We start from the raw sequence: 16,044 nt of genomic DNA, 5'->3' as shown, positions 1-16,044 counted from the left end.
AGCATGCTTAATATTTAGTAAGACACATGCAATTCAAATTATATACAAATGCAAAAATATTTCTGTGCAGAGCAGTAGCACCAGGAAATACAGCTGTAGTGTTACGACTATCAGCTGTGTTTAACAGTTTGCTTGCCTTTACTCATCTGGGTAATAAGCAAGCTTTTAAATGAGTAGGCACTCTATGCCATGAACTTAATGTTATTGTGTTGGCAACTGGAAAATCAGTCACGAGAAAATTTTCATAATCAAGCAAGCTTTACAATCCACACAATATGATGACTGCTGTGTAAGAAAGTATACTGATGGTAACTGTTTTGTAAGTGTGCATGGGTTGATAGATTTGTCATTGCATTTAATGGTACCCACTGGGCCAGGGAGTGAGGTATGTTAACTGGCTAGGTAGCTGAGCCATTTCCACAAACTTTTAAAATACTTTAAGCTTTCATGTGAACCTGATTTAATGGCAGTAAGATATATTGTAAAAATACAATTTACAGAACATGATTTAACTTAATCTTAAATTTGTTCACACGAAATAAAACAGAACAGCCTTGGTACTAATTAGAATTCCCATCAAGTAGCAGGAGTAGTAGTAACTTTTATTTAACCAGGATAATTAAAACCTTTGAGACTATCGGCTTATTTGCAAAAGTATCCTGGGGCAACAGTGGTTTATCTATGCAAAGTAACAATCAAACACAATGGAAAACAAAATTAAAGTAAAATAGAAAAGCTTACAGCAATTATTGATCAAAGCAATATCATTCTGTGGTTCAAAGAAAAGTTCAAGATTTTCACAAATGCTTGCAATCCTTATTAAAATTCTCTGATGAAAGGAAATTGCTACAGTAATGCATACCAAAGATACAATGCTTTGGTAAAATGCTTTCATTATTTTTTATATCGTGTTGACGGCCTTTGTGGCAACTTGGAGATGATATCAACACGAAGACTATTGTCCCCTTCTCTGCTTTGTCCCCCAGCAAACCCAAACAGATAAACCAAATCCAACAAATAAATAGGCTTACAGCTATCCATTCCTTTCACTGATGGTCAGGTCAGTTCATAGGCATTAATGGGAGGCCAGCAAAGTATGGGACTCGTGCACCCATAAATTCCTCTTTTTATTTTTAGAGAGGAATTAAAGATTAACACTAGCTATAGTTTAGATTAAATGTATTCTAAGATTTTCACAAATCATGGTTTTGGATGACATTCTTTGCTGCATCTCTGAGATCACTTTCTGTACTGTATTTGTCTGCATTTCTAAAAGCATTTAGCAACATTAGCAAGACATTTTAAGAAACCAAGCAAATATTTACAGAGTAAGAAAATAAATAGAGTAAAAACTAGTTGAGCTTCTTTCCCAAATTTGTGAAGGAATACAATCTGAAAATTTATATTAAAGTAGGAAGAGTTGCGATTATAACAACTGTAGTATAATTCTGAACAAACTTGCTGTCAGAACATATAGGGCTGAACATGGGGTAAAGGCCATTCATTTTTTGTTCTCTCACTTTCATACAGTTCTGCATTAAAGAAACTCTTGTAAGTAGTAACCTGACTGATTTTAAAGTTTTTTATAATGCACAAGTAAACTTTTCATATATATATATATTTTTTTTTTCACTTCTCATCAACTTTTCATTTCAACATTCCCCTGGATTTACATGTTGTATTGATTTTCCTCTCAGACTTTCAGACTTTCTACCAAATGCAACTATTGATTCAATTTTTTAATGTTGGGGTTTCTTGATACACATTTCTTAGGATTTCAGAAAAATGGAAAGTAGGGTCATATCCTTATTACTGAAATCGATAGGTTCCTGTTAGTTTGAGTGACTTAGAGTATCCAGAGAGAGTCAAAAAGTTTTTGTGACAAACTTGGGTTGAATAATGTGATTCTGAGGATTTTTGAGATTTTTTTATATCATAGTCATCAAACAGGATTTCAGTTACAGAGTATATTGAAAAAAAAGAAGAATGAAAATAAACTGCAGCCTTTTCTGTGAAAACTTGTGAGAAATAGCTATATGCCTTATGGGGAGGTATTATGTATGCGCCTTCACCTGATCCCCTAAGATACTTCCTTTGAAACTGTTTTTAATATTTCAATCTTCTAAGCCACATTAGCAACTCTTATTTTAAAATGTTTCCTTCTTTTCCCCTAAATATGAAATCTCTCCATATTCCACCAGTGGCTAAAGTTGTAAGAAATGCCTACGTGATTTTTTTTTTTAACCTTAGCCCATACTGTGTGGCAGAAGTAATCTAGCTATGGAAGTGCATATAAAGTAGTATCTGATACATAAAAACTACTGAAGTAGTTCATCTTTATGTAAATGTAACCTTGTTAGTACTGCTAAAGCCAGTGAGAAGTATGTTAATTTAGTGTCTGTATGCTGCTTCAGTGGCACACATTTTCAGGGCTTTGTTAGCAGTTATGAAAGAATGTAGGTCATCTCATTCATGAAAGTAGCAAAATATGTGCTTGGGCTTTTCCTTTTTATGAGTGTTATTGTTGTGATGCCCAGGTGTGACGGATAGCCAGCACTTGGCGCTTCTCTGTTGCTCACATCTGTGTCCTGCTGCTCTGAAAAGGAGGCAGGGAGGGGAGATGGTGCCTATACCTGGGGAAGAGGTAGGGAACAAGGGCTTGCTTCTGGGGATGAGCTCTGGGGTAGTTTGTAATACTTGCAGAAGGACTAAGATTGAAGGGGAGTGCAGAGTGGATGGAGAAGTATTGCCTGGAAACTTACTGGCTTAATTCTGAATGGTTTCTGGAAAGAAGAACTTGCCTACAGGGACACAGGCAGGAAGTCATGCTTTTACTTCTTTTCTGTCAGGTTTTAAATCTTTTTTTCTCAGATAAAACGTGGGCTCACACAAACTTCTCACTGGTTCAGCGTTTCCTTGCAGCGTGCTTAACTTTAAATACTGTCCTATTCCTGTTGGCTTTTCAGCATGAATCTGAGGTGTGTGGTGGTCGTGGGGTTTCTCAGCAAGTTCCCACAGGCCTATAGAGAGCTGTATAGGGTATATCAGAATACATAAATGCAGTGTGCTTCATCTGAGAGCATTCTGCAACAGAAAGGGGCAGTAAAGCAAAGTAAAAGTCTCTAAAGTGAATTCCTTCCTGGAGGAGATCACCTTTGTGTTGGTACGGAGCTCTTTCCTGCTGGCTGGAGAGTGCATACTGATCCAGTTGCTGGTTCTGTGTCATTCTTATTTCGGCTAATATCTTCACATAACTAGTGGAACAGGCTTTCCTATGTATGAGCTGAAAGGCATCAACATAGGTATTTTTTTAATAGTTAAACTATATTTTCTTAGCATGCCTTCGTTGTAGAGTAGTAGAGAAAAGCTAGTCATTAAGGTTTCATTTACAGGATCGCTTGTTAAATCATGTGTTTGAGCCTTCAGGTTTCAGATCCATGTAGAAAGAGGGGAAAAAAAATGAGGCAGAAAACTTGAAGCAAATCTCACTGTGATAACTGTATCAGAAGCACATTGTGCCTGCCTTCAAATTCCTAGGAATGGATGGGCTGGTCTTTGGAAGGCAGGCCTGTTAAAGCATGACAAATCTAACTCTAATTCAATTTGCTCCCTTTGGGAGGTCAGACACTGAGACAGAAATTGGCCTGTATTGTAAAAACTGACCTTTTGTTTTACCTCTTGTAAAAACTGACCAGCTTGATGTGGTTAAGCATGCAACTGTTTGCGACCTTGAAAATTTTGCTGCAAGTTCACAAAATTGTGTGCCCTTCTCATTTCAAGAACTTGCTCTGTCTCAGACTGAGAAATATTGCTTTATCTCATGTCACTTTGGTTGTTTAAGTGCAAGGTAAGAGCTATACATTCCCAAGGTACTTCTCCCCCAGATTTCTGCCTAAATGAAAAGGGGAAGGAAAGGTTCCTGCCTCTGCTCTCGTTTTTTCCAGAGAACCTTGGAAGGCCAGATTACCTTGAGTGCTTGCTGAAAGGAGCCTGTGGAGTATTTATTTGGCTTTTGTAATACAAGACAGTCTGAATTGGTCTCTGTGAAACTGTTCCTCAGGTATTTCTCGACAGATAGTAAGAGACAGGTGTTGCTATGTTTGTTTGGGGTTTTTTTTGTTCATTTTTATTTTGAACAGTGAGGGCTAGATAGGAAGCAAAGTGTTTATGGGATGTCCTTGCCACTTTAGAGGAAATTTAAAATAGTAGTTCAGATCTAGTTCATTTAGCAGCCAGCCTATATATTTACTCTCTGTATAGGGGAATTTCTGCTATACGGTTTCAGTGAATACCAGTGGGTTTGAGCCTCTTTCATCGTGGCACAGCTTCTGCATATGCACTCATTTGAGCTTGTTCCTAACTCATTACTTATCACAGAATGGTTTGGGCTGGAAGATCATCTGTCACAAACCTCAGTGCCATGGGCAGGGACACCTCCCACTAGATTGGGTTCCCCAAAGCCCCATCCAACCTGGCTTTGAACGCTTCCAGGATTATTTTTGTGTCAAGTGTAAACCAACTCCTGAGTGTTCTTCTGCTGTTGCTGAGTTTCTTTTGGTGCCCAGAGCAGCACAGACTATCTTTATAGTGCTTAGTGTAAAACATCCTTACCCATTCAAATCCCTGTAGTCATACCTCTCGTCACACCAAGGAAAAAAGTACTTAATTATGGCTGCCTTGAGAGTCGTTAGGAACGAATCTCAGCCTTTTGTCTAGGCAGAATTAGGCAGTCAAAAAATGGTCTCATAGAAGTCAGTGAGGATTTCCCTTGTCTAAAGACTAAGTACTCATTAGGAAGCTCATCTAACTGGTTGCTTGCTATCAGTTTCTTAATCTGGCAGCAGTGTCAGGCCAATGGCTGATGGAATTGATGCCGTTTCCTACCTAGCAAAGCGCACGATCTTAATGTAAAGCTTTCCAGTAACAGTGCTACTGCATTCTTTAAACTCATCCTGAATTACTGCTGTAATGAGACCTTGGATTTTTTTTGTTACCTGGCATGTGTTAGAACAGCTCCTGATTATTAGACAGCATTGTCATATCTAAATCAAGAATAGATAAATACAAATCTTCCTGTCCTTACCTGTCCTTCAGAAATTTTTAGTCACAGCTGAACTTTGTAAATTATAATATCTGTTTCTTTTCAATTGTATCGTGTTATCCTGGTCCTTGTATATCATAATACCTCTTCTGTAACTTTCAGAAACTATGCTGGTCTTACTGAGTGTGTAATAATGCTGCTTGAATAATTTGATTCACTAGCAACCTGAGGATAAAGTTAAAAATACATATGCAACACATGTGCTGACTTTATTTATTTGTCTTTTGAACAGGCTTTTAGATTTTCTTCTGTGGAGAAGCTGGACAGTGTTCTGACTCTGTTATTGGAAAGCAAAATAATTACGTCTGAATTCAACATATCCCAGAGCGAAGAGCAGCACCATCAACAAGCTAGTGAGTCCCTTCTTCTATGCTTTCATTTTGTTGCTGCTGCTTTGGCCATTACTTATAAATGTTAATATGACAATCTTTAAATATTTAAGACCACTGGTGAAATGCAGGAATCCATGATAAGGACAGCATAATCAAGAAACAAAAAACTGGAGAAAAAAAATCTGTAAAACATTACTTCTTGAGTCAGTACTATGTATTTAGAGTTGTCTATCTGAATGTTTTTAATCAGCTTTGGATTAAATAGAAATTAACAACTTTTCAGCTCAGCAGGTTTATACTCATGGAGAAAACACAATAAGAGACATACATGATGCCTGTACATTATCTGTGTATATTTGCATATATTTTTACTAATCAATCTTTTTGCAATACTCTCAAACTTTGTGCTCTCCAAGTTTGAAATAACAAAACAAAGCATCTACATTCATTTTAGTAACTCTGCTTAATGATTTTCATTACTTTCTTCGTGTGTGTGTGTATATATATATATCTAACAGTATAATTATAGTGAGTTAAAATAGGATTTGGCTATGAAGTAGGGGCACTGTATGCGCAATCCAGTAGCGTACCACCATAAGCCACCATTTAGTGGAAGGTCTTGTTTGAATTAGCCACTCATTAAGGGCTCAGATTGTATTGCAGTAAATCAAGTTTGATTATTTAGTTTGTGTTTTGAAAACATCATTATGATGTTATTCCAGATGTCTGTTGGACCTCAGCTTTACCAAGAAACTGTATGTTTCCCTTCTGAAATAGTTAAGAAAGAAGTGTTCAAGTTGTTGGCTGACTCGGGTTTTGTGTAACCGGACTGTGGTTTTGAGAGAAAATAAACTCACTGTGTTCAAGTATAATGTAACACTTCTCATAACCAAATAGAACAAATTTTCAAGGTAATCTCTACTGTGACCACTATCGTGCTTCCTTTCATTTTGAGTAAGGTTTCTTTTATGATGAAATTCATCCCTCTGTAGCAGATAAACATGATTTCTCTTCTCGTGCATTCTAAAAGTGAGCTTAAATGAGAGTCTGGGCTGGTGGAAGCAAAGAAGTAGGGTGTTAACTGAGCCACCTGTCCTTGACATGCTCCTGTGCAGGGCTGCAGGGGAAGGGATGTATAGGACATATTAGAGCATCATTCCCAATGTGAAGTGTTTCTTCTGAGGAACAAAAGATTTTTCTGCTTCTCTGGGAACTCGTTAGATCTAGGCACATCTTTGAATATTGAGGATAATGCTTACCAACCTGTAATCCCTTGCCAAAAGGCCTGTGCAGTTCAAGAGCAAGCTGACTGCTTGTGAGCTTGAGCCAGATAGGGACCTTCGTAAAATGAACTGGTTTGATGTGTGGTGTAACAAAGTACGGAGCTGGATGCTTAGATCCTTGATAAAAGGAGGTTGTGGTTTCAGAGCTGGAAATACTCAGTGTAGGAGGCCTAGGGCTCTGATCCCCCCTTCTGCCTGAAAGCTATTTAAATGCATGCCTTTGATTCCCTGTGAGAGCATGCCAAGCAGGCGTTAAACATGTTCATGTCTAGTAGAGGACTAGCATCTCATTTTTCTGCTGTTTTTATAGCATTTTTTTCCACGTACCATTTTTTATGTTTATTTTTTCAGAGAGAAAAAGTCAAAGAATGAAAACTAATTAAATACTTCTGTGGAGGAATTGAAGCTATTGACAAAAAGCTCTTTAGCACTGAGATATATTATTCTTATCTCTCTGAACAGGCAGAAGAATTGGTCCTAATTTCATAATTGCTGTATTTTCAGCTTTTTCCCCTAGTGGTCAAAACAGGCCAGAATTCCAGTTGTCAATTTTCAGGGGAAAGACGCTTTGCATTGAGATGTACTTGGTTGAATAGAGGCACGTTGACGCATCAGAATACAAACACCAACACTTAACATCTCAGTGACTTCCTGTAAGTGATTCTTGTAGGGTTCTTGCCGACTTCCAGACTTTGCTTCTGAAGGCTTCAAAGCCTGTTGAACTCAATAAGTAGAGCTTCTGATTAGATTTGGTATCAAACACTTAGTTCATAAAGCTTTATGAACCATGTAATTTTCCTCCAAAAGCTTGTGACAGCTTTTTGTGAATCTGTCATCTGATGGACTGTACTTAATCTGACTTTCCTCTAGCTTAATAATAATGTAAGACCTCTAGCTTAATAATAATGCCTTTACCCAAAGATGCGCTGCTTGGAAGCTAGATGCTTTCAAAGTACAGATACGTGCCTTTCAACCTAAACACTATAACAAACATGCATTTTTTTTAGCCATATCCTTAGGAGGCTGCTTCATCTCTCCAGTTGTTGGTGTGACTACAGAATGCCAAACTCGCCCCATGAGGCACGAATAAGAGAAGCCTTTTTTGCTCTGGTTTTACTTTGATGCTTTATTTTAACTTTAGAGATAGCACACTGTGATACAGCTGATAAATCGCTGTACTTGAGAGTTCTCAGTATGAACTCAGTGAACAACTAATGAAGATAACATGATTAGTTTTATTGGATAACTAAAGAATTGCTTGGTTTGACTTCTCACAAAGTGTACAGCTGTGTGATTAAAAAATTTAGGACTACAAAGCTAGATATAAAATCCAATAGGAGAAGTGCATGTTTCTTTTTGGGATTCTTGGCTGTATTAATGATAGTTTAGAACATGAAATCAACAGATGTATGTTTGCTTACACAATTTTTCCAAGAACACTTCTTCCCCCCCTGCCCCCCCCCCCCTTTTTTTTTTTCCCCAGAATGGCTGTTTAACAATTCTTTTTATTATGATGAATGTCAGTACTTGTGAGAGCTTGGTGTCTGGGCTGGCAAGGTAAAGACGGACAGTAAGGGTGCAAAAGATCAACTCCTTCACTATTTTACTTTCAGTACCTCTATTACAAATATGCCTGAATAATTCTCTCAACTAAAAATCTTTTAGAATTCACTCTAGAATTCATTCTTCAATGCGTAGTTTCAGATTGCCTTACAACAACACAAATTTTTATTCTGTACAAAAGCTCTCCACGGAACATACAGCTTCATCCTTCCAGGTGATGAGAACCGAAGTATGTACATGATGTTACTGTAGCTCTTACTGCATATTTCCTACCATGTGCATACATTATTATATTTACAGAATTTCTTTCTTGCAAATTCTGAGGCTGCTTACTTGTCTTTCAGCTTCCATTTGTTCAAATTAAGTTGGAGACTTAACTTCAGTTGGAGCACCTTATGAGAGGCCCTATGTGTAGTCCCTTGTTTGACATGATTTGTCAATGTATGTTATGTATTTTTAACATATTAACATATGTATTTTTTAACATATGTTATATCAATTTAATATGTCTCACTAATGTGTATGATTACCTGTCTTTATAGTAACACACACATGCAAGCATACCTGTAAAAAAGACATGCTTAGGATAAAATCATCCATTGTTATTTCCCTGGGGTAAACTCAACTAGAACATTTTTCGTATTCCTGTCTTTTTTGAAATCCTAATCAAAAAGCAAGGTGTCATGACAAAATTGCTGTGTGACCATAATATCTAACAGAACAACTCCACCTCCTTAAGATAGGTATATCATGGGATATAATGATTTCTGATAAGGGAGGTTTTTCAGATGACATCATGGATCACAAATACATATTCTAGAAACTTGAATTTCATGCCATCTAAGTAAAGAGAATTGTTTGAGCAACACATCACGCCTTATGGAGTCCCTTGTAATATGAAAACCTGGGGCTGTAGTCCTGCAAGCACTTTAACTTGTATGTAATGTTCTTCCTGTGTGGAAGCTGACTTGCTGGATTACTTGCAGGAAGAAAATTGCATCTCAGCCTACGTGGAGGCAATGACGACACTATCTTTAGTTGTTGTTTGACCTGCTTTTAAGCTTGTCAGTATTATTAAAATGAAATTGATTTTTGAAAGATTGGAGGAGGGAATTCATGCTGTATATGGTGGTTTTGATGTGTGTGGTTTTTTGTTTTTTGTTTTGTTTTCTTTTTTAACAGACCAGGATCTCGAATGATAACCCACGGATAAGATGGGTTTCTATTGGTTGCTTTTGATGAAGCATCCTATTGTAATAGTTACTGTAGTATCCAAAAAGTAAAGCAGGAGTCTCTACCAGCAGAATATTGTTGGAACTGCTGTATGTGTAAAAGCTTGTCAGAAATGAAGTGCACATTTCAGACTTGAACTGTGCCTTTCTTGTTTTAATTTATTTTTTTTGTTGTATATGTTTTGTTCAGCTGAAAAACATCTAAAGTTAAAATGATAGATTGTACAATGTTCAAAAGAACATTGTCAAAATATATTTAGGATTATGCATGGTTATTACTTCCTAGCAGTATAGAAGAATTAAGATAAAGACTTTTCCAGCTTATCAAGAACAAGAATGTTTTAGGAATGAGTGATATTTGAAGAGATTATTCTGTAGTCCTCTGAAGGAGAATACCAGAAGCCCAATCCGCTGAGAAAGCTAATAGACTGAGCAGAAGCCACTGGAACAGCATTGTGTTTAACATCACAGCGTTAACTGAAAGACAGAGCCAAGGCATGTGGGATTTTTTGTGCTGGTGATGAGAACAATCAGGTACCTTGTCCTCCATCTCTTGTGGAAGCTGGAGGTACTGTCCTGAATATTGCACATTGTGTGTTAAACTGCTTTCAGAGTACCTTGTATGTATATTATTCCTCTACAGTGTGGTAAAAGACTCCAGACAAAACATAGTAACTGATCAAAGCTCTTCTTGAGCTGGTGAAGCTCTGAATCTATTCTTGATTTCTCAGTTTGGGAGTTCTTGATGTGTTAATTTCTGAGGTCAAAGAAGACAACTTAACTGAGGAAAACCTGTGTGTCTTTTTCCTCTACTGGTGAATTTTCCTTGAATTTTTTGGTTTTAAGTCATCTGTTACCATTGTTCTGATTAAACCCATATATTGAGGCTTATGAAAAATCCTGAATTACTTATTTTGTAGAAAATACTGTGGTTTTTTTTTGTCACCTAACAGTGCTAGCAACATAACAAATTGTATCCTGATTTCTCTAATTCTTTCTTTCAAGCAGAAACATCAGTCCCAAAAGAATGGGATTGGGTTTCCAGCTGCTAGTAAAACAACAGGAGGAAAGACAGACTGGGAGAGGGGAAACAAGAAGAGCTATAAGTGCTTTTTTGTTTAATTGATATTGACACTGTAGAAATCATCCTAAATGTCTGTTTAAATTGCTAAAAGAAGTAATGTCCTGTATCAGTAATTTCAGAAATAAAAAAGGATGCCTTAAAAACCTGCAGAAATATAACTGTAGGTGTTCTGTTTGCTTGCTGCAATTTTATGAAAATTCCCGCAGGCTAAGGCAGTGCTACAATGCAACAATAATAGGTTTTGTGCTCTGTTCTATAGCTGAGGTGTTGCAGAATGCCCTGCAGAGAAGAGTGGAGAAGGGACTTTGACAGGACAAAACAGCAACCCCCTCTTCACCTTGTGTGTGTCAGCTAAAGCTTTTAAGAGCAAGCAATGGTTTCAAAGTTAGTGGAAAGTTGAAGAAGTTGCCTTCATGCACTTAAAAATAAGCCACTTGGTCATGGTCTCTGTACTGTTTCCTTCCTGCTTATGATCACCAGCTATCTAGTTCTCAGGGTAGTTGCAAAACTACAGCAGCTTTTCTCCGTTAACGTTCTTCATCAAAAGACTGCTGCTGGTTACAAGCTGTTCACTTCTACTTACCCTGTTAGCTACTACTTTTCTTCAGTTGTGTATATATTTAACTGAAATATATCAGTTGTTCAAATTTCACAGCTGATAAAAGTCCCAGTAATTTTCCCAAATTCAGTGTGATGAGCTTGCAAGTTCCTGAATGCTTTCCTGCTGAAGTCATGTGTCCTTTCACAAGGTTACAGCATCTTGCTACTGTGTATGATACAAAGCTTCAGGTAAAGGAGTTAAACACAGTGTGGTAGAAATATATTTACAGTAGAACTTCTAATTTGTCTTAAGAGCTTGCTAAACTTTGAACTGGCAATTAAGTGAACAATTATAATTTAAAAAATAGATCTCACAGTGGGTTATTCATAATTGGTTGTTTTGACAATGGTACCCACAGTTGTCATTGACTTTCGCTATAGTTGCTAAGAAAGAGATCACTTCACCTTTAGCAGGCAACTTGGGAGGCATTTAAATGGCCATTTGTGCCTCTTCAGAATGAGGGCAAAAAGAAAGACCAGGAGCTTTCACTCATTTCTTCTGAGGTCATTAACCTTACTATACTTTTGAGGTAAATATGGGCTTAGGGAAGGATTTTCTGAGAGATCAGGTCTAAAAATGTCTCCTTTGCTTCACGGGTGGCAAAGCCATTAGCTTATACAGGGCAAAGATTGTCTGCTGGTACCACAGCTGCCTGCAGAAATGGACATTAGAGTGATGCAGAGGTGGCTAAAGGGAACAGCAGCCATGGGGACTGTTGGTAAAAGCATTTTCCAAGAGAGGGATCATATCAGGGGCTGCCTAAAAAGACTTTGCAAAGCAGTGTGTTAAAAGCTGTTCAAAATCAGTGAAGCTCATTAAGATCATCTGATGGTTCTCACAATAACTTGTGACAAGTCAGGGGTGTCCTAATCCTAGCTGATCTCCTTACCTAAAGAAAACAAACAATTCACATCTGTCTTATCTCAAACATGAAGATACTCCCATGGTCCTAAAAGAGTTGTGATAATTGAATTAAAGGGAATCTAAAAGCCCAGGACAAATAGACAGTCTCATACCTGCTTTCCCCATAAATTTCTGGTGATTGTGTGGCTCCCTCCCTCCACACCCCATGGGGTATGTGAACCATCTGTGGGAGGGAGCAGCCAGTGCAGTATGATGTCTGAAACCTCTCACGGCAGCCTGCAGTCGTGGTGGCTGTAAGCTTTAACCTCCTACATTGGTCCTCACTGAATCTCTAACTCTGCAACAGCTTCCTCACAGAAAGCAACTGGGTCAATCCCGTGCAAAGCGTTAATTCGTTGAGGGCAAGGGAAAAGAAGTCTGAACAGAGCTTTTTCTGCTTCTGATACCAACTTTGTGAGTACCCAGCCTAGGCTGGAGGTGGAATAGCATCGTGCCCAAAAGGAAGCCCAAAGCAGAGGCCTATCTTTGGTCGGTCTTGTGTGCAAGCGCTCTGCTAGGTTCAGACAGCTTTTTGCTTTTAATGCATCTGTACAGTAGCATGCCCCAGAAACCATGGTCCTGCTCAGCTAATGTGCATTTTATCTAGAAAACATCCATACAGCCACCCTACTGTATGAGGCTTGTGTAGTTCAGATTTCTTGCACAAGAATTCATATAGTTAAATTACCGGAGATGAACTGTGTTAAATTTCATGTGAAGTTCATGGCTGAAGAAGTCTGGTCATAGCACAAACTACATATTTAGCAATATAAAATATTTCAGGCAGCCAATTTTACTCTTTATTAGGAGTATACCAATAGTGGTATAAATGCAATTTTTTTCCAGAGCTGCAATTCCAGTTGAAATTGCCATTTTCCATCACTTTTTGCTGTGCTAAAAGACATTCAATTCCAGGGTCAGTTATTTGTTTGTTTAAAGATAGTAAAACCGTATTTGTTATAGACATCGATTTCACCATAGCATTTAAATGTCTTTGTAACAGTAGATGTTCATTTTGTGAATGAAATCAAGAGATAGGTTACAGTAATTGTGCAATCACAATACAATTTATATTACTTGTTCTCTATAGGCTTGGGTCTTTTGATGGCAGTCTTGTCCGTTGTACCCGGTGTAAGCATGAAATGGAAATTCATACTCTGAAAGGAAGCAGTTTGAATTACTCTGTAAACAGAAATTACCTTTTATGCTAGTTTTTGAAGCAGTAAAGATAGAAAAGATGAAATTATTAATTATAACTGTTAGTAGATTTCTCAGGTTTCATTAACATGGAGTGGAAATTCTCCTTAGAGTATACTTTTTATACTCTGGTAAGGCTCTTTTTGGTGACGCTATTTGACCTTTTAGAATCTGCTAACAGGATGCATGCTATTGGTTAGAGTTCGTGTTATTTGCTCTTTTTAAAAATTACTTATTGACATCTATTTCATTGCTGGACATGTCAAAAAAAAGGCAAAAGAATTAAGATATCGGACATTTATGGATCTTTTTGATAAAAAGCTTGCATTTGGACTTTTTTTAAGAGAATCGTGTGTAATATGCAACAGTACAGTTAGCTTGGATGTTGTTGTCCAAGCCTTAAAATTACTTCCATATTCATTTACTGCTGGTGTGATGTCTCCTTAAGTCAGTATATATGTACGATTGTTGTCACGTTTTGTTTTGTTTTCTTGAAGATGGTCAAGTAGAGACAAGAGTAAGAAGTCAGATGGCTGTACCTTAGGATAACGTTCCTAATTCTTCTAGTGGTATCAAGTCCAGTTTGTGGAACTTCAGTCAAAATGTTGAGCAGTCAGGATTGAAGACTTTGTGCAGCAAATATTTCACTGAAGAACCTTAGCTGCTATTACAGTTTTAAGATTGCTTATTATAATTCTTTAACTTAGCAGGAGAACTCAAAGTACTGTAAAGCATGCTGCAAATATGAACTAGTATAAGCTCAAACATATACCCTTGTTGATAAAAGCTCAGTCTGCCAAGACTCCTAAAATAAGCGACTTGATTTACACAAATGCTGTGCATTTACAGTTTCTTGGTTGCCTGATGGAAATAAAAGTCAGGCAACACTCAATTTAAAAATCAATTTAGGTTTGTTAATGTGGCTTTCATCTAAAATATGTTGTGTCAAAACAATACTGTTGTGGAGTAGTGATGGAATATTCTTCATCCAAAAAGCAGTCAAGAATTTGTCCTAACAATTTTTCTGTTCAGTCATAACTTCATTATGCCTACTGCAAGAACTGAATGCAAGTTCCTTGAATCCTTGTATCTAATGATGAGGTGGGATTTTACTCCATTTCCACGTTAACATTCTGCAGGAGCAAAAAGGAGAGAGGCAGGGGGAAAGGTAACTAAATTCACCACTGCTGTGCCAAATTTTAATATGGGAAGTATGTAAAAATCAGAAGGTTTGTTTAAAACAAGATGAAGTGGCAACTAAGAGACTTCCAGAAAGAATCAGAACTATTATTAAATCTTTCTTCCAGTGCATGAAGGCCCGAAAATATGCTGCATAATCTGTAGGACAACTGATAACTGGGATGTAAAGGAGAACTCAAGAAAAATAACTTAAAGTTAAAACAGAGAGAAATAAAATGAAATATTTGCATCAGTGTTTGCTTTAGAAGGATCTGTGTAGATTCTCAAGCTGTAGTCCTGGTTGGGAGACACGTGAAAAGGGACTGTCGAGTTGAAAGAGTCATGAAGTTGTAGCAAAAATGGGCGGGACTAGGAATGATCAGGGCTAACTAGTATTCATGAAGAGCTCTGAGGGAATTTAAGGTAGTGGGATTTCTAACAACAGTATGCAATTTTTCAGTTCTGCAGTACTAAAAAGCTGTAAATATGATGCCAAAACCCAGTTTCTCTAGGTAGGGACCTGACCTTGAGAACTGCAAGCAGGTTAATGGGTTATCTCCACCAGACAAATTAATAAGCTGTAATAAGATATTAAATCTGTAACGTGGAGTCTAACTAGGTTATTTGTAAGAATCTGCAAACCTCATCAGGTCAGTAATTGTTTGAACTTAAACTTAGCTACTGATACAAAGTATTCAGGGTAGTAGAGAAGAGGGCTGATTGGGAAATACCTGGGAAAGGCCTTATGGGATTTAGTAATTATGCAATAAAATGACAGATGATATTTAGTGTAGGTAAAAACAAAGTGATGCAAGTGGAAAAAGGAGTCCTGTGTTGTCATACAAAATGAAAGGCTTTAGGCAGGCTATTAGCACTCAGGAGTGAGACCACGCAGTTCCATGATAATGCCAACTTGTTGCTAGGCAGCAGATCAAAAAGCAAATGAAATTAGGAATTATTAGAAAAGGAATAGAGAACAAAACAGAGGACATAATTAGGACAATGCCTAAATTACGTGGTTCACCTACAAGTTGAGTATCATGTGCAGTTCTTCTCCCATCATCCCAGAATAGTTATATTAAAGCTGGAAAAGGTTCAGAAAAGAGCACTGAGGGTGATGGAGTTTATTCTCCATAAGGCACAATTAAGTAGACTGGAGCTCTTTAGGAACTAAATTCTGGGAATGAGTAAGTCATTAAAAGTGCAGACGGGGCAGATAGAGATGGAGAATAAAATGAATTGGGGGGCTATCAATTGAACCTAGCAGGAGCCAGGTGTAAAACAGAGCAGAGGATGCACTTCACACAGTGAGTATTAAAGACACTGCCAAAAGACCCTGAGGGTGCAAGAAGTTGATGGTGCCCTGGGGCAGTCTGGATGCATACTTGGAAAAGAGAGACATTGTGTGCTGATGTGTAGACAAATCACAACACAACAAACCACAGGCAATTAGAAAGCAGAGTAAGAAGGCAGAGGGAAATGCTATTTATACTTGTTTTCTCATTTTTCTACATGTAACTTGCAGTTATAATACAGGTCTAAGTGCTGGAATTATAATCTTACCTCTGT

At 37.6% G+C, this 16,044-nt stretch overlaps 1 protein-coding gene across 1 annotated transcript in view; it reads left to right on the top strand.

Moving 5' to 3' along the window:
* The window catches only part of BANK1 (B cell scaffold protein with ankyrin repeats 1), a 115,240-nt gene that overhangs the window by 28,385 nt on the left and 70,811 nt on the right, over positions 1–16,044 (top strand). Inside the window, exon 6 of the mRNA XM_050710364.1 lies at positions 5,334–5,454. Coding sequence (XP_050566321.1) covers positions 5,334–5,454 — 121 coding nt within the window. The remainder of the gene's footprint in view (positions 1–5,333; positions 5,455–16,044) is intronic.

Source organism: Cygnus atratus, chromosome 4 (genome assembly GCF_013377495.2).
Source record: "Cygnus atratus isolate AKBS03 ecotype Queensland, Australia chromosome 4, CAtr_DNAZoo_HiC_assembly, whole genome shotgun sequence".
Taxonomy (NCBI): Eukaryota; Metazoa; Chordata; class Aves; order Anseriformes; family Anatidae; genus Cygnus; species Cygnus atratus.
This window is presented reverse-complemented; position numbering and strand designations above follow the sequence as displayed.